Source organism: Drosophila ananassae, chromosome 2L (assembly GCF_017639315.1).
Source record: "Drosophila ananassae strain 14024-0371.13 chromosome 2L, ASM1763931v2, whole genome shotgun sequence".
Taxonomy (NCBI): Eukaryota; Metazoa; Arthropoda; class Insecta; order Diptera; family Drosophilidae; genus Drosophila; species Drosophila ananassae.
The window spans coordinates 10,615,200-10,629,873 of NC_057927.1; the positions used below are offsets into that span (position 1 = coordinate 10,615,200).

Sequence of the window (14,674 nt, forward strand, 5' to 3'; positions counted from 1 at the left end):
TTTTTTTATAACTATCGATATATTTTATGAATATTTGAAGAAAGACTTGTTTTGAAAACATAGTTCAACATTTGAAGACTCTAGGGAATCGTATTCTTTAAACTACTTTATAATGGTAATATGATTAGCCTATTGGGCTAAATAAGAACAAGTTTCTTTGTCAAGAGGGCCACATCTTGTTGCCTTCGCAAACATATTCTTTATTTTGAAATGCAACTGTAATACATCAATTAAAACAATATACCCTTTACATATGTTTATAACTAAACCACAGGCATAATATAAATCAATTAAAACTAAAAATATATTTTGTAGTCACTACTTGCCATTTTAAGCACTCCTCGTAAGGTCACATTAATTTGTATATAACGTTTGTTTATTTTCAATGGATCCGCAAGTGACTATCCATAGATACTACAGCCGGCAGGCCAAATATGCCGGTTATACAGATGCAGACTTGGAACTTCTAATCCAGCGCTGTGGGGGAGATGTAGTGCGCATGGAATTGGTTAACCGACAGCATGGTGCCCAGTTGCGGAGGCAGCTTCGTCGCCTGCTTTTGCTAATCTCCTTATCAATAGCATACTTTGTCGGTGTTTGTGGCTTCGGGAGCAGATCCTTGGGAATCCTGCAGCCTAGGATACTTTATCCCCTACTGACCTGCGTATCCGTGTCAGTATTATTGGTCCGTTCCCTGTTGAACTTGGTGCAGACGGAGCGTTTATTTTATAGCTGGGACATGGCGTTGCAAACGGAAACAGTGCGATCGTTCGGTAGAGAAGAGGTTCTCTGCGTTGAGCGGGGCAATATCCAAGACATTGTTCTTAACGAAGTCATTGAAGATGTAAGGATCGCACAAAGTTATCTCTCTTAAATTTTAACTAGTTTCTTATTTTTTAAGTTGGATGTCAAATACATATTGATTTTGAGAACCAAAGGTAGTATTTTTAAGAGTCGGCCTATTATTCCTATATTCAACGTAAGTATTTAAGTAATAATCAGTAAATTTAATTATTTAATTTGAATAATTCATATTCGCAGAACCAGTCTCCCTCGTTCGAATGCCTGCAACATGTTCATAAGACTCTCTATGGCTACTGGCTGAACAGTACCAAGAATGATGATTGAGAAAACTTCTACAGCATCGACAAGCCTTCCATGGTATCCTTGAAAACCTCCTCCAATTTGCTTAGCTGTCGAATTGGTCATTAAAGATTATTTCTATGTATATTTACTGAAAACATGTACATACTTGGTGCATGGGTGTATATTCCTGTGGTGGGAGAATGGGGGGTCTTTGGGGCACATTCAATTTCACAGCTTCTATATTAAATTCGCCATCAACCTTAAAAAAACAAATTAATCATATATTTCTTAAATCTAACTGTTTCTTCTAACCAAATTGTTCATTTGAGTTGTAAATGTCTGCTTTATGATCTTGGTGTATAGGTTGATGTAAATATCCTTATTTGCGTTGAGTTGGAGTTGCAGTTGCCGCAAGTCCTCCAATTGCGATAGAGATAAATCTGTTGGTAGTGTAATATATTAATAATTATTTAACAAAACAATGTCCCGCTCACCTTCCATGGCGTCTATTTTCTGTTTTGAAGCTGAGCCAGTGTTGCAAAGTATTTCCAGTAATCAAAACATGTTTACAGTGAATATTGGTTAACAAATATTTAATATTCACATAAGAATTTTTATGTTTCTTTTAAAAATAATGCTACAAACATAGAATTTATTTCAATAAAATTAATTTTTGTTAAGTTTAATCACGGACTCACTCAGGACTACCTGTATCGGCTTTTTACTAGTGTTGTAAAACACTCCACGCACTGCCCTGCCCGCCTGACGTAATTTGCCAGAAACGACGTATTTTTGTTTATTTCTTGCCCCACCCCTGGGAGCCCATCTCCGCCTGTTAGAGCTGGGAAAACATCGATAGTTGGCATATTCGAGGTTTTCGAGGTTTTTCATACAAATATTCGATAGTATCGATAGTATCGAACTAAAAAAATTATAAATCAAGTTTAAGTTGCATTTAGAGTAAATAATAAAAAAACTTCTTAAAGGCCATTCTTTATTCGAATAACAAAACATAACAAAATCTCATAATCATATGAAGTCGCTTATAACAAAGGAAGAAATGAAATAATTCACAAAAGATTCTTATGAATAGGTTAATATATTCTAAATTTGTACACTGACGACTAATATTGTAATATGAGTTCAATGCTATAGCCTCAACGGTTTGTATCTTCTGTTTTGAGTTACACATGCTATAACCTAGTCTAAGGTTTTAGCAGGTATAACTTAGAACAGAAAATACTAACCGTTGAGGCTATAGCATTGAACTCATGTTACAGTATTAGTCTTCAGTGTAACTAGCTAACTATTCATTGATTGAATAGTTTGAGATCCACATATTTTTATTGAGAAAGGATAATATATCCACGTTTTTGGCCTTTAGTGATGCTCTCCTAGCAGAAATAATTTGTCCCGTTTTACTAAAACTCCTCTCAGACTCAGTCGATGATGCTTGCACACAAAAAAGGCGTTCAGCTGTAGTTTTAAGAAGAGAATCATCTGGAGCGCCCTGAAATTAAAAAAAGATAATAAGTTCAAATTAAACTGCAGATTTGTAAAGAAATTACCTTCCAAAACTTTAAAGGATCTGTTTGCTGAGGTGAATGTGCCACTCGCATGTACTGTTGAAGTTCAACAATGGCATCGACCCGGTTTGTCCTCCCCAAAGTAGAAATATTTTTAACAACAAATTCAAAAAGAGGCTGCTGGCAGTCTGATTCCTTTTCTGTTGGTGTTGGCGGATCCAATGGCGAAACTTTTTTTAAGGCAGCTAGCTCGTTTTCTAATGCATGAAGGCCATCATCGGCGTTAAAGGGCGAACGAAAACCTTGCTTTTTAAATCTTGGAAATCTATCGTATTCGCCTTGCAAAAATTTGTCCATTTTCTCCGCCAACACCAATATTAACTTTCACGTGTAGATCTCCGCAGTTGTTCGCCAAAAGTAAAGATGTGCAAGCTTGCCACTATCGTTTACTATCGGCACTCAAACATCGATAGTGGTTCGCAAACCCAAATATTCGATATATCGATACTATCGTGAGTGGCCGACCCAGCTCTACCGCCTGTCCTCGATGTCCACTTCGGGCTGAAGAAACCGACAGACACCTTAAGGTTCATTGGATATCCTCCCATTCAAAATTGAGATGTGAATCATCTGTTGCTGGGCATTAAACACTGAGCAAAATCATCAAAAGTGAGTTTCGTCAGCGGAGCAGCTCCGAAAACAGTCATTCAGTCAAGGCCCCCCATATTGTATGCGGTCATGGAGCAGCTGTATCCGCCAAAGGTTGCCATTTAAGCACTAAACCTCCATCCTATCCTCTTAATACTTACAGTTCCTGGTTTGCGTCAACCCCAAAATGAACCGATCTGAACCGATTCCCATTCGACGGGACCGCTCCTTCGACAGCGTGCTTAACCGCCTGCTGCGGATGCGCTCCCAGAACCACGAGTCATTCCGTGCGGCCATGTACAACTTCCTAATTGCTGCCGGCGTGGGTGCATTTGTAGCCGTCTGCTTCATACTGGGACCCTTTGTGCGACCCCTGCTGTGGGCTTTCCTCATGGGCGCCGTTTTGTTCCCATTCAAACGGAGCCTGGCGGAGAGTGTCAATAATTGGTTCCAGCGTCTTGAAGAACGTGACTCCAACGTCCTGGTCTCCATCTGTCTTTCTCCGCTGGAGGCCACAGAGCACTGCGGCCGGCTGTTGATTGGATGGCTCTGCGAGCACTGGCAACTGCTCCTCGCCGGATGCGGAGTGGCGGGCTGTGTTAAACTTCTAGTCCTGTATGCCCCCAAAGGGTTTCTGATGGCGCTGTGGCACTGGATAACATTTTCGCACGGATTGTTCGTCCAGATTATTGGATTCCTTAATGTTTACGTGGTGCGTTATATTGTTTTTCAACTAAAACTGCAAAAAGTTGAATTTTTTATTAATTCTTTATTTAATTACAGCTAATTTCTCTGGTGATTATATACTTGAGTTGTGTCCACTTTTTCTGGAAGCCGGAAAACAGCGCTCACTTTGTTGTTGCTGGCCAAACCATGTGGGTAGCCATCGCTGGCTACTTGAGCAGTTTTCTGGGTGCCCTTCAGGTGCCCGTTTTCCTGCTGGTTATGGCATATGTTACGGCATCGACGGCATATCACCTGCAGACAAGAGAGGAAGCCGGCACCTTCTTGACCCGTTTGCAGAAGCTCTTCGACAAGAATGACTTTGAGCGATCACTGAGCAACTTTAGCATTTGCGGAAAACACAGCGGCGAACCCCTCAGTCCTGGGATTCAATCCGACGTGGAGGACATCTCGCTGAGCGACACTGTCGACTCGACTGACACCTTTGATGCTAAAGCGGAAACTGAGGCTGAGGGCCATCAGAGCGACTCCTTCTTTAAGCTCTTGTTCTACGCCTGTTTGGGAACATTCCTTTATCGCAATGTTTGGATGTTTCTGCTGGCAGCCATACCAGTATTCCTACACCTCATCTATACGGTGGGGGCCTATACTGGCATCACCCAATTCGTGTGCAGCAAGATCAACGAACTCTATCTGGCGTTGAGGGTGAGTTTGGAAAGAGATTGTATTAAAAAGCCATTGTATTTAAAATCAAATATTTTATGTAGACTTGGGCCATTGAACATCACTCTGCAGTGCTTCCACTATGCCTTCCCGGAGTTTTGGAGCTAAACTACAAGATTAATACGATCGTACGCGATTCGCTAAAGTCGTCTGTGGAGTCGGTCACCTCTATTTTAATGATCATTCTAATGCTGCTCATTATCGTGTTCCTGAGCGTGTTCTTTTGTGTGAACATATACTCGGAGACGATCGAAGTGGCCTACCTTGGCAAGGATCTAATTAACAAGACGATCACAGATCGGCCTGAGCTAATTGATATCTTGCCCGCCAACATGCAGGCGTCCATTGATGATGCGCTGGATAATGCGCACCATTATGGTCGCCGAAAGATCGAGACGTATATAGATGACTGGCTGGCGGATGCAGACAAAGTCCATGCCACCAAATTGAAGGAGCAAATTCTCGACGTCTGGGACAGGCTCATCCAATATTGGATTGATTTCAACAAGGCGGGAACTTCCTACGGTCCCAGGGTTCCAACTGATGCGCTCAAGAGCACCTTTGGCGAGATTGTCGATAACCCAGGTATGTCCCAACAAAGTTCAATTCTAGCTTATTGGTTTTCGTTTGTCTCGCCCTACTAATTATCTTCTTGAGTTGTATTTGTGGGGCTTTCTTTGAGTGGTTGGTCTCATGCACTTCTCATCCCGTAACTCTCGTTTGCGTCTACGAAATAACCCATTCTCTGTTGCATCTGCTAACCAATGGCCGTTTATTTAACCAAGGACATTTTAAAGAGCTAGTTTTAGTGGCAAAACAGGGCATCATTGGATGGGCGCAGAGCAACACGCAGACAATACTCGAGGTAGCTGAATCCCTGTGGCACATCATCCGTACAAATCTATCCATGATTATGGGCGTTGCGGGCGAGATTCTCTCTCTGGTCCTGTCCGGTGGACAGGCCTGTATTGAGTTCATTCTAGATATGGTAAGTGTGAGCGAAAAACTACTTTATCTCAAATTAAAATGATTGTTTTCTCAGATTGTCTTCTTCACGGCGCTTTTCTATCTGCTGTCGAGCAGCAAGGAAAAGTACGCCCCCCTGCAGATCACCAAGTATCTGGGATATTCCAGCTCGGGCATCAAAATCGCCGATGCTCTCGAAAACTCAATCACTGTGGTACTTGTTTCCATGTTCAAGTGCTCCACGTTTACGGGGCTGTTTACATGGCTGGTGCACACGGTCTTCGGAGCAAGAATTGTATTCCTGCCCTCCGCTCTGGCAGCCATGCTAGCTGCTGCTCCGTTCCTAGGGAGCTACTGGTGTGCGGTTCCCGCCTTCTTGGAGCTCTGGCTGGCACAGGATCGATTCTATGCAGGACTCATACTGTTTCTGCTGCAATTTTTTGTGCCATCATCGTTTGAGACTGCCATCTACGCCGATCTGAAGGGGTAAGTTTGGAAGAGCTTTCCTTTTAATGAAAATTATTAATTATTTGATTATATTTTTAGTGGAGGGCATCCCTACTTGAATGGTCTGGCAATTGCTGGCGGCATGTACTGGATTGGGTGGCAGGGTGCCATTTTCGGGCCTCTGATGTTGTGCTTCTTCATTGGACTCTTCGAGGTGGCCACATTGGCCATGCGAAGCCATCAGGAACCCAGGTAACATAGGCTTAAGCAATCAAAGTCGATGAATTTATTTGATTTGCATGCAAAGTATGAATTTTGTCAAACTTGTGCAGCCCAGGGATTGACGTGAGTGTTTCTGTTTCCGTTGGCCTGCTTTTTGAAATTTATTTCTTGTATCATTTTATTCCATAAATTAATTATAATTGTGTTGCAGGCCCAGTTCGGATGAGGAGACGCGGACCACGTGAGTTAGCATGGAACAGCAACTACGAATTTCCTTTTAATACTCGAACTGCAAACTGCAAACTAACCTAAGCTGTGCGGCCAAAGACCTGACAATCACATTGAGATTGGCCGCATTTATTATAACCTAGTGCTAGGATACAGTTTCCTTCTATCGTTTTGTGTATTTGTGCTGTTAATTATTCGTTTTATTTGCCAATTTGGTTATTATTTGTACTAAAATTGTTAAGTATTAAAAATTCCGTCTGTACAGCCAGGATGAGGAGCTACTAAAATCTCAGCCTATCTCTTAATAGATATAAGTGCAATATGTACCTCGAATTAGAAGCTGCTGGTAACTTTGAAAGCGATTTAGAGCTCACTACTAATTTCTTAATGTGAATTTGTAAATGTGTGATTTGTCTAAATTAGGCTAACAATATGTTCCAAAATATACTAAATACTAACTGTATGGCGGATGCTTTTGGATTTCTTTCAATCTTGATCTTATTCTAGCTCAATCATGGCAAGGGTCAACGAAACCACTAACGACACCACAGATGCTCGAGGAAAACCTGTAAACCCGAACGACAGAGTTAGAAATCTGGCGGAGGGGGGAAAACCAGTTGAACTGAAAATTGTTACCAAAACCAAAACGTTTCACCTGCTTAATGCCAAAGAGAACTCGAAATAAAACCAGATACCTTTTCGCTATATATAATATAAATTATATTTTTGAAGTGTTTTTAAAATATCAGATTTAAGAAAATATTGGTTAAATAACAAAAATCACAATTAAAGTGATCTGAGTAATGAATATTTGTTTGCATTATTATTAACTTAGTTGGTGTACTGATTTTGGAAGGTAAACTCCGGGTGCCTCTCCACACTAAAATAGAAAATAAACTCCATTAATAGAATTCCAAAAAGAAACTAAAATGTCACATACCCGTGGAAGAAAGCAAAGTCACAAACGCGGAAGTTCTTGTCCAAGCTACTCAACTTGGCCACCTCCTCGGCCGTCAGTTTGAAGTCAAAGATGTCGAGGTTTTGCTTCAACCGAGTGGGATTAGTGCTCTTGGGAATGGCAGATACTCCAGTGTCCACTATCCATCGCAGCAGAACCTGGGCTGGAGTTTTGCCATGAGCGGCGGCGATTTCTTTAACTTCGGGAATTTCCATCAGATTGGGCACCTCTCTGACTATGCCGGCGCCAGCATTGAAGTTGGCTATTCCCCTGGATCCCAGCGGGGAGTAGGCGGTGACGGTTACATTCTCCGCCTTGCAGAAGTCCACCAGATCACGCTGCTGCAGGTAGATGTGGTGCTCGATCTGGTTGTTGGCCGGCCGGATCTTGCAGTTTTTCAGCAATCGGGCCACCTGATCCTTGCTGAAGTTGGACACGCCGATGGACTTGGCCAGACCCTTCTCCACAAGGGCTTCCATGGCGGCCCAGGTGGCGGCATGATTGGTGGTCACGTCCACCTCCATTAGGCCATCTTTATCTAGCTTGAAGCTTCCATCCTCATTGATGTTGATGGTGAATGGGGTGTGGATAAGATAAAGGTCCACATACTTCAGTTGGAGATCAGCCAGTGATTTGGTGATGGTCGGCTCCACCTCATGGGGGCGGTTGGCTGTGGATGGAAATTTGATTTAAATATTTGTCGTAATTGGTTTGGGAATCTATTTATCATTCTAATCATAAGTTTTTACAAAAAAATAATTGATGGCTTTTTATAAAAAAATACAATGATAAGGCATTTATTTTTTTCAAGATATTGTGAAATTTAAACATGAATGTATATTTTTAGATTTCGATTTTTATGTCTAGAATTTTCTATGAGGGTTAAAAACATAATTTAATGATTCAGAGTTCATAAGATTGAAGATAACATTTTAATCTTAAGAAAAGATACTCTTTAGAGACTTTTTTTCACTTACAAATTGGAGGCAACTTGGTTACGATAAAGAGATCCTCTCGCTTAACCTTTCCGGAGTCCAGCCAGCGCTTTAGGACTCGTCCAATGGCCGCTTCATTGCCGTAGACTGGCGCCGTGTCTATATGGCGATAACCCGCCTCCAGGGCGGCATCAATCGCGGTTTCAATTTCCTCATCAGATGCCTTGTGAGATTGTTATGAAATTGCGGTTAGTGGTTGGGTTTTTTTAATCTGATAAAAAACACCAGAGTATCTATGCTATGGCTAGACTCTCCACCCATGATTTTTATTCTATTCTGCCCTGCCCGGTCCAGCGAAAGTCAGACCCACTAACCCAGCCATACATGAATGGAGGGCTATTGTTTGTTTTTGAAAACCGGTCCTGCACTCGATTCTGCTGATTGCATTGAAATTTTCAAGAGATTTAAATGACGTGTCAGCTCTTTTGCCGAAGTCGTGAATTAATTAAAACAATAGTCATTCACTAATTGCAATCAATAATTAAGATTTAAGAATCTTAAATGGCAAAGATTTATGGTAATTACCTGCCAGGTGCCGATGCCAATTATGGGCATCTTTTCGCCATTATTGAATGTTAGGAACTTGCTGTCAGCCATTTCTTTTAATATCTCGAAGATTCTTTAAATAAAAATATTTATTTGGAAGCACTGAAACAACCTGTTGCTTCGGCGTTTGGACTTTAAATAAAATAATTCTGGTAAGCTTCGGCAAGTCGAGCCCTCAAACAAAAATAATACTACACCGGGTGGGATTATTTCGATTCGACAGCGCGGTCCCACTGATGGAAACCATTATTGCCAAGCTTCACAAAATTCAAATTTATTATCAGTTTAAATTTATTAAACCATAAGCTTTAAAATCTGACATTTTTAAGATCCAATCTATAAGAATTAAAAAAAGAATAAAAAACTGGATTCTCGTTGACCACAACTTGGAATTTTGATGTTTTCATTGTATTAATTTTAAATGAATTTGTCTACTTAAAGCTATATTGTAACAATGTTTAATCCAAAAAATAACAGCCACTATAAAAATATAAGTTTTGTAGCAGTAAAGGCATACATTATTCCACTATAATAGTAAAGTTATTAAATTTAAAGCTTGAGCTTTCGATGATATCGGTGAAAACACATTTGTCGATTCTGCTCGTCGGGCTACCGGTGTGCTTTAGCCAGAGACGCCTGTAGAAGAAGTATATATATATAGAAAAAGTATATAGTAAAGTATCTAAACACTTACATGGACTCAAAGGCGCGTATATGTCCTTCAATCTCACCTCTTACAGTGTTTTGAGAGGTATTCATGCACCAGCCCCGGACCCCCAACTTCTGGGCTCTTCGCAAGGTATACTATTGAATAATAACGTAAAAAATGCTTCGGAAAAGAAAACTTTTGGCTGGTACAATTTAAAATATTACATACCTACATACAAATGTAACAAAACAAAAATTTTACCTACCATGCGAAAGGAAACGCCTGAAAAAACACACATTTTAGGATTAGTGGGATTTTGATGAAGATTATTCATTATATTAAATATACCTTGTACTATGCCGAAAACCTCAAACCCACAGCTGTACACGGGTTCATTGTTAGAGGGACGATGCTCCGATTCCGCTTGTGATTCCGTAACTACCGGTTCATTTTGATGATGAAGCGGGACTTCATCCGGTAAAGTTATACGTCCTTTTTGATTACTTTTCCGTATCTTTCCCGACTTCTTTTCTGTCTGAGTCCCCTTCGAGTCCATCCTGGTGTGCAGAAATTTTGCGCCTATTCGCTCATGCTAAATTCAAATATTTTTCGATTTTTTTTTTTTTGCAAAATTGAACTGTCAAAAACGATGGGCTGCCTACTTGGCCCATATTAATTTTGGGATGCAAGATACACTTTATTTAATTTATTTTAATATAATATTTACACGACTTGCACATATACTTAATTTAATATGTATTTCTTGCTTATTTTAAAAAATTACGAAATTATCCATTGAAGTTATTTCGTTAGCGGTAATTTTTAAAATTCGATTACTTATTTTTTTTATTCGATAATTTGAACTAGTTCCAACTCTTTATAAACAAAACAAAACCATTTTAAAATGTAGGCCTGCCAATTTGTATTTTTTTGTAAAAACATTACATTATAAATCAGATCTTCTCCGAAAATTAAATATAAAAACCTTAAAACTCGAATATAAAACTTTATTATAAAATAAACTCAAAATAAAATTAAAAAAAAGGCCAAGTTGGCAGCCGTGTTTACTCTCCGGAAAATCTGGCAGAAGTTAAATTTTGTTTCCAAACAAAAAGCCAAATCCATTTCGATATAGTCTTGGAATCGTAATTATTTATTCACAAAATTTATACAATATTATATACATAAACGAGGGCAACATAAGATATCGCAGAGAAGCAGCGATAGCCACCAACAGATGACCGATCGCTTGCACTTTCCTTTTTCGGACGAGAAAATCTATAATAGCATTTCGGATTTGCGTCGTGAAAATCCAAAACAAAGAAAATCAACTGTGTCTTTAAAGGGAGAACGTAGGCGCATAAATAGTTGTACGTAAAATGCCTACCCTGTTCGCGCTGCTTAAAAACAACTTGAGCGACGTCCACCCGCTGCACAACATAGACCTTGACAAGGATGTGGCCTATTTGAAGGATGCGGTTGCAAAGGAGCTGCAGCTGCAGTTCGAAGCCAATGAACTGGGTGAGTGAGTCTTGCCTGTAGCCTGTGTTCTCATTTTGCTATGTCATCCTCGGCGTACTTTCAGAGATCATTCATCACGGAAAGGTTCTGGAGGATGCGGATACAATAAGCAAGTCCGTGCAGCCAAACGCCGTGATCCACTGCTTCAAAAAGACCAAGCGCTATACCCCCTATGTGCCGCCGGCTGCTTCCGAGATAAACACCAAGCACATTCAGGAGCTCTTCTCGCTGACCTCGCACTTGCAGATCAGTGTCACCTCTCGCTTCAACATCTTGCAAAAGATCCTTGCCGAGTATCCAGAGTTCAGGCGTAATCTGGGCGCCCAGGCCCTGATCCGCGACTCTGTTCTATTTAACATGTTGCACGAGCCGGAGGTGGTTCAGAATCTGGTACGGGACTACCCGCTCATCTGCGAAGCCGCTCCATTCATTGTCGACACCATACGCAAGGAACTAGCCAGAAATAGCTCCGCTACCCAGTGTAAGCAGTCCATACTCAAAGAATTCTGCGAATATTATAATCTTTTGTTTCCCCTGCAGTTCAAGAACAAGCTGCTTCGGAGTCCACCACGTCATCGGAGGAGGAGAACTCTCTGGGCGCTGGGAGCAGCAGCAGTGGTGGAAGCAGCAGTACCGCCGTCACCGCCAACATTCGCCAGATCAGCCGCCAACAACTGGCCAACGCTCTGGCCAATGTCACCTCGTTCAACTCGCTGTCGAGTATCGCCCAGAGAAATGCGGACGAGGCGCAGCAAGTAGGAAGTGGGCCATCAGCTGCTGCGCCAGCACCATCGACTGCTCCTGCTGCTGCAAGTACCAGCGGAGCTAGCGGCAGCGGCGGAATATCCTCCGAGCTATTCCGCAATGAATTAGACCGGGTTTTCCAGTCATTGGCTCAACAACAGCCCCCGAGTCAGGTGGAGAACATGGATGTTGAGCCCGGAAACGCATCATCAACGGATACTTCAGCCATGTTGGATGTCCACGAAGATGACGACGATGATGATGGTGGTGACGACAGTGACGTTTTGCCGCGTTGCTATCGCCGTCATCGTTTCACCGAGCAGCTCCGTACCATGGCAGCCATGGGATTCATCAACCATACCCAGAACGTCAACTATCTGACCTTAGCTGATGGGAATGTGGAGCACGCCATAAACTTGCTGATGTTGGGAATGAACTAAGACCAGAGACTATTATTTGCTGATGATTATTTTATGAACTTATATTTATTCTGCTGCTGCTGCTGCTGCGTCTGAGGATTCTGAAGCATTCAGCTCACGAGTAAAGCAAAGAATGTCTCTGATAAATTGTAATAATTAAAATACACTTAGGGGAACCGATTTCTGAAGCTGCCTGGGGTGAGGATCAGGAGATGGATAATGTGCAGAGGTAAAAGCGGGACAATCAAAAGATGTGTCCTTAATTCAACTAGTTTATTAGATAGTCCAACGCCCTGTCCTTGTTATTGTCGAACTTGAGTAGCGCCGCTGAGATTTTTGATTCATCGAAGCCCAGGTCCATGAGCTCGCCCAGGGGAATGAGGTGTTCGATTATCTGTAAGAGGCACGGCATTGTATTTATGGCAGTTATGGGAACTTTTTCAATAGGCTTCACCTTTTTATCGTCAATGCCACAGAGGGTTACCACCTTGGCCACACGTTCTAGGGGGAAACCCATACTGCTGATGCGTTGCGCCAACTTTTGAGCCGGTCCAGCCAACTCCCGATAGGAGTTCCTGTCCACCGCCACCTCGTTCTTTGGTTGAAGCTGTTGCTGCTCCTCGTTGTGGCTGTGCAGGCGGGTGCGGCGCTTTTCCGCTAACTGAAGCTCCGTTTTCAGTTCACGCAGGATATCGGGCACACTCCTCGATTTGGTGGCCACCTCGTCCTCCGCCTGACTGAGTGCCGTAACAGAGGAAAGCGCTGGAGGCGTCATCAAATGGCTTGGAGTGCCAAGCCCATTGACATAGTAGTTGTTCGGTTGCTGGTAAGATTGTTGTTGCGGGGAGTAGAAGGGCTGATGGCTGTAGCCCTGAACATGATACACCTGCGAAGATCGTGGAATCAATTAGTAGAAATACCACTCATACCACTTATTTATTTATATTGATTTATTTTATTCCACATCAGTTGAAATATCCAAATTATATTAACATAAAAGCATAATTGAAATGTTTATACCCCAAGAAGCCCCTTTAATCTAACATTTCCTTCAAGTGTCCGAAACCCATTGATTAGTGGCCCACCTGGAAGTGCTCCGGTTGATACAGTTGCTGCTGCTGTTGGGAAACGCTGTACATGGGCGTTGTGTAAGTGGGCGTGGCTGGAATGTGGCTGGGCTCAGTTCTGGCCGCATCGTCATCACAGTGAACTTGGAAATTGACGCTGTCGAGCGTCGCTTTGGTCTCCGCCAGAGTCGTCATCGTGGGCTCCATAGGAGGCGGTTTATCCTGGCTGGGCTGCTTCTCTTCCTCGTCCTTGGTATCCCGCTCCTTGGCCTGCTCGACCTGCTCCTTTCTTTCGGCCAACTGTGTTTGGTGAAGCACCTGGGCCAGAATGTCCAGATCGTTGATAGTCTTCATTTCGATGTTGTCGAAGGGCGTAGAGTTCATGCTGTATTCGAAGTCCGCATAGTTTAATGAGCTGTTCCGCTTGTGGAGCGTCTGAGGACTAGCAACCGGAGTGGTGCTTAGGATGGTGGGCTGCAATATGCTGTGGAAATCGCACACTCGTATTGGCTTTGGTTCGTGCGAGTCGCGTGACTCAGGCAGCTGTTCCGCCCCCTTGTCCACCCCGCTCTGCAAATGCTTTTCGTTCTCCTCCTCTTTCTCCTTCTCTTCCTCTCCCCCCGATGACAAATCATCTGCGCTGGGGTAGTCCACTGCCCCCAGCATCTCCTTTTGTTTTGCTTCGATCTCCCGCTGGTGTTGCTCCCTGCGTCGCTCCTGGCGTCTGATACGCTCCTCCTTTTGTTGCCTCCTCAGCTGTCGCCAGCGTTGGCCTTGAGCGAGGACGGTCCGCTCCAGGTGGAAGTGATACTGGTAATCGGGGTGCTCCGTGTAGAAATCTTCACGGAACTGGCCCAAACGGTTGAGGGTTGCCTGAGGCAGGTGGTAGACGGCGGGTGGGGGTTTGTAGCGCTCCACTATCTTGACTGGAACATCGTCCATGTTACGCTAGCGCATTCACCGCGAATTTAGTTAATTAAGTGGCCCAACCAGCGTACTACGCGTTTTTCTTTTTTTTTTTCCTCTTTTGTCAAGACGGAGAGGAGTGAGAATATCGGAGAAAAAGAAGAACTGAACAAAACAAAAGGTCTATCGAACTGGAACTTGTTCCTCTAAAACTTTAAGAAATTATAAATAGTTTTAATAAATAGAAATGTAAATGAAAATATTCACGTAGCAAAATGTTGTCATAAATTAAAGAATTAAAATTGTTTTCCGTCGAGTTTTTGGAGAGAAAAGCTAAAT

At 42.4% G+C, this 14,674-nt stretch overlaps 7 protein-coding genes and 1 long non-coding RNA gene across 15 annotated transcripts; 3 read left to right on the top strand and 5 right to left on the bottom strand.

Moving 5' to 3' along the window:
* Window positions 1-98: 98 nt before the first annotated feature.
* LOC6500929 lies at window positions 99-1,228 on the top strand. Its single transcript, XM_001954153.4, has 3 exons — window positions 99-844; window positions 902-979; window positions 1,042-1,228. The coding sequence occupies exons 1-3, from the start codon at window positions 386-388 to the stop codon at window positions 1,126-1,128; spliced, it is 624 nt and encodes a 207-aa protein (XP_001954189.1). The 5' UTR covers window positions 99-385; the 3' UTR covers window positions 1,129-1,228.
* LOC26514019 lies at window positions 943-1,915 on the bottom strand. Its single transcript, XM_014911752.3, has 5 exons — window positions 1,785-1,915; window positions 1,581-1,723; window positions 1,399-1,526; window positions 1,253-1,345; window positions 943-1,193 (listed from the first exon to the last, which is right to left on the bottom strand). Exons 2-5 carry the CDS (start codon window positions 1,585-1,587, stop codon window positions 1,137-1,139), a joined length of 285 nt encoding a protein of 94 aa, XP_014767238.2. The 5' UTR covers window positions 1,588-1,723; window positions 1,785-1,915; the 3' UTR covers window positions 943-1,136.
* Window positions 1,916-2,066: 151 nt separating this feature from the next.
* LOC116654796 lies at window positions 2,067-3,070 on the bottom strand. The gene is made up of 2 exons (XR_004310019.2): window positions 2,655-3,070; window positions 2,067-2,596 (listed from the first exon to the last, which is right to left on the bottom strand). It is a non-coding gene; the product is annotated as an uncharacterized LOC116654796 (long non-coding RNA).
* Window positions 3,071-3,130: 60 nt separating this feature from the next.
* On the top strand, window positions 3,131-7,338 carry LOC6500930 (transmembrane protein 245). Of its 6 annotated transcripts, none has more exons than XM_014911318.3 (9): window positions 3,131-3,281; window positions 3,424-3,972; window positions 4,044-4,649; window positions 4,712-5,252; window positions 5,453-5,655; window positions 5,710-6,119; window positions 6,180-6,332; window positions 6,514-6,543; window positions 7,038-7,338. In XM_014911318.3, the coding sequence occupies exons 2-9, from the start codon at window positions 3,448-3,450 to the stop codon at window positions 7,213-7,215; spliced, it is 2,646 nt and encodes an 881-aa protein (XP_014766804.1). In that variant the 5' UTR covers window positions 3,131-3,281; window positions 3,424-3,447; the 3' UTR covers window positions 7,216-7,338. The 6 variants fall into 6 exon arrangements, 4 of the variants coding, with proteins under 4 accessions (XP_014766804.1, XP_001954190.2, XP_014766805.1 ...); XM_001954154.4 differs by having other exon boundaries at window positions 5,465-5,655; XM_014911319.3 differs by having other exon boundaries at window positions 5,477-5,655.
* LOC6499665 (aldo-keto reductase family 1 member A1) lies at window positions 7,227-9,199 on the bottom strand. Its single transcript, XM_001954155.4, has 4 exons — window positions 9,009-9,199; window positions 8,466-8,646; window positions 7,471-8,158; window positions 7,227-7,410 (listed from the first exon to the last, which is right to left on the bottom strand). The coding sequence occupies exons 1-4, from the start codon at window positions 9,078-9,080 to the stop codon at window positions 7,362-7,364; spliced, it is 990 nt and encodes a 329-aa protein (XP_001954191.1). The 5' UTR covers window positions 9,081-9,199; the 3' UTR covers window positions 7,227-7,361.
* Window positions 9,200-9,398: 199 nt separating this feature from the next.
* On the bottom strand, window positions 9,399-10,366 carry LOC6499664 (acylphosphatase-2). 3 transcript variants are annotated; one of them, XM_001954156.4, is made up of 4 exons: window positions 10,027-10,361; window positions 9,944-9,960; window positions 9,724-9,833; window positions 9,399-9,665 (listed from the first exon to the last, which is right to left on the bottom strand). In XM_001954156.4, the coding sequence occupies exons 1-4, from the start codon at window positions 10,232-10,234 to the stop codon at window positions 9,548-9,550; spliced, it is 453 nt and encodes a 150-aa protein (XP_001954192.1). In that variant the 5' UTR covers window positions 10,235-10,361; the 3' UTR covers window positions 9,399-9,547. The 3 variants fall into 3 exon arrangements, with proteins under 3 accessions (XP_001954192.1, XP_032307308.1, XP_032307309.1); XM_032451417.2 differs by lacking the exon at window positions 9,399-9,665 and having other exon boundaries at window positions 9,724-9,858; window positions 10,027-10,366; XM_032451418.2 differs by lacking the exon at window positions 9,399-9,665 and having other exon boundaries at window positions 9,742-9,880; window positions 10,027-10,365.
* Window positions 10,367-10,591: 225 nt separating this feature from the next.
* Window positions 10,592-12,542, top strand: LOC6500931. Its single transcript, XM_001954157.4, has 3 exons — window positions 10,592-11,199; window positions 11,264-11,680; window positions 11,740-12,542. Exons 1-3 carry the CDS (start codon window positions 11,058-11,060, stop codon window positions 12,381-12,383), a joined length of 1,203 nt encoding a protein of 400 aa, XP_001954193.1. The 5' UTR covers window positions 10,592-11,057; the 3' UTR covers window positions 12,384-12,542.
* LOC6499663 lies at window positions 12,394-14,518 on the bottom strand. The gene is made up of 3 exons (XM_001954158.4): window positions 13,448-14,518; window positions 12,817-13,248; window positions 12,394-12,756 (listed from the first exon to the last, which is right to left on the bottom strand). Exons 1-3 carry the CDS (start codon window positions 14,369-14,371, stop codon window positions 12,631-12,633), a joined length of 1,482 nt encoding a protein of 493 aa, XP_001954194.1. The 5' UTR covers window positions 14,372-14,518; the 3' UTR covers window positions 12,394-12,630.
* Between the last annotated feature and the right edge of the window lie 156 nt (window positions 14,519-14,674).

What these genes read in the sequence shown, in the direction of transcription:
- LOC6500931 (XM_001954157.4), top strand. Translation starts at nt 11,058, where the DNA reads ATGCCTACCCTGTTCGCGCTGCTTAAAAACAACTTGAGCGACGTCCAC. An exon ending in GTTCGAAGCCAATGAACTGG is followed by an intron (nt 11,200 to 11,263) that starts GTGAGTGAGTCT and finishes GCGTACTTTCAG; the next exon opens with AGATCATTCATCACGGAAAG. An exon ending in AAATAGCTCCGCTACCCAGT is followed by an intron (nt 11,681 to 11,739) that starts GTAAGCAGTCCA and finishes TTTCCCCTGCAG; the next exon opens with TTCAAGAACAAGCTGCTTCG.
- LOC6500930 (XM_014911318.3), top strand. Translation starts at nt 3,448, where the DNA reads ATGAACCGATCTGAACCGATTCCCATTCGACGGGACCGCTCCTTCGAC. An exon ending in TTGAGTTCATTCTAGATATG is followed by an intron (nt 5,656 to 5,709) that starts GTAAGTGTGAGC and finishes TTGTTTTCTCAG; the next exon opens with ATTGTCTTCTTCACGGCGCT. An exon ending in ATCTACGCCGATCTGAAGGG is followed by an intron (nt 6,120 to 6,179) that starts GTAAGTTTGGAA and finishes TTATATTTTTAG; the next exon opens with TGGAGGGCATCCCTACTTGA.
- LOC26514019 (XM_014911752.3), bottom strand. An exon ending in CAACTCAAATGAACAATTTG is followed by an intron (nt 1,346 to 1,398) that starts GTTAGAAGAAAC and finishes TGTTTTTTTAAG; the next exon opens with GTTGATGGCGAATTTAATAT. An exon ending in AATATACACCCATGCACCAA is followed by an intron (nt 1,194 to 1,252) that starts GTATGTACATGT and finishes CCAATTCGACAG; the next exon opens with CTAAGCAAATTGGAGGAGGT.
- LOC6500929 (XM_001954153.4), top strand. Translation starts at nt 386, where the DNA reads ATGGATCCGCAAGTGACTATCCATAGATACTACAGCCGGCAGGCCAAA. An exon ending in TTAACGAAGTCATTGAAGAT is followed by an intron (nt 845 to 901) that starts GTAAGGATCGCA and finishes TTATTTTTTAAG; the next exon opens with TTGGATGTCAAATACATATT. An exon ending in CTATTATTCCTATATTCAAC is followed by an intron (nt 980 to 1,041) that starts GTAAGTATTTAA and finishes TCATATTCGCAG; the next exon opens with AACCAGTCTCCCTCGTTCGA.
- LOC6499663 (XM_001954158.4), bottom strand. Translation starts at nt 14,371, where the DNA reads ATGGACGATGTTCCAGTCAAGATAGTGGAGCGCTACAAACCCCCACCC. An exon ending in ATCAACCGGAGCACTTCCAG is followed by an intron (nt 13,249 to 13,447) that starts GTGGGCCACTAA and finishes CGATCTTCGCAG; the next exon opens with GTGTATCATGTTCAGGGCTA. An exon ending in GTGGCATTGACGATAAAAAG is followed by an intron (nt 12,757 to 12,816) that starts GTGAAGCCTATT and finishes TGCCTCTTACAG; the next exon opens with ATAATCGAACACCTCATTCC.
- LOC6499665 (XM_001954155.4), bottom strand. Translation starts at nt 9,080, where the DNA reads ATGGCTGACAGCAAGTTCCTAACATTCAATAATGGCGAAAAGATGCCC. An exon ending in TTGGCATCGGCACCTGGCAG is followed by an intron (nt 8,647 to 9,008) that starts GTAATTACCATA and finishes CAATCTCACAAG; the next exon opens with GCATCTGATGAGGAAATTGA. An exon ending in GACTTTGCTTTCTTCCACGG is followed by an intron (nt 7,411 to 7,470) that starts GTATGTGACATT and finishes TTTCTATTTTAG; the next exon opens with TGTGGAGAGGCACCCGGAGT.
- LOC6499664 (XM_001954156.4), bottom strand. Translation starts at nt 10,234, where the DNA reads ATGGACTCGAAGGGGACTCAGACAGAAAAGAAGTCGGGAAAGATACGG. An exon ending in ATACGCGCCTTTGAGTCCAT is followed by an intron (nt 9,666 to 9,723) that starts GTAAGTGTTTAG and finishes CTTCTTCTACAG; the next exon opens with GCGTCTCTGGCTAAAGCACA.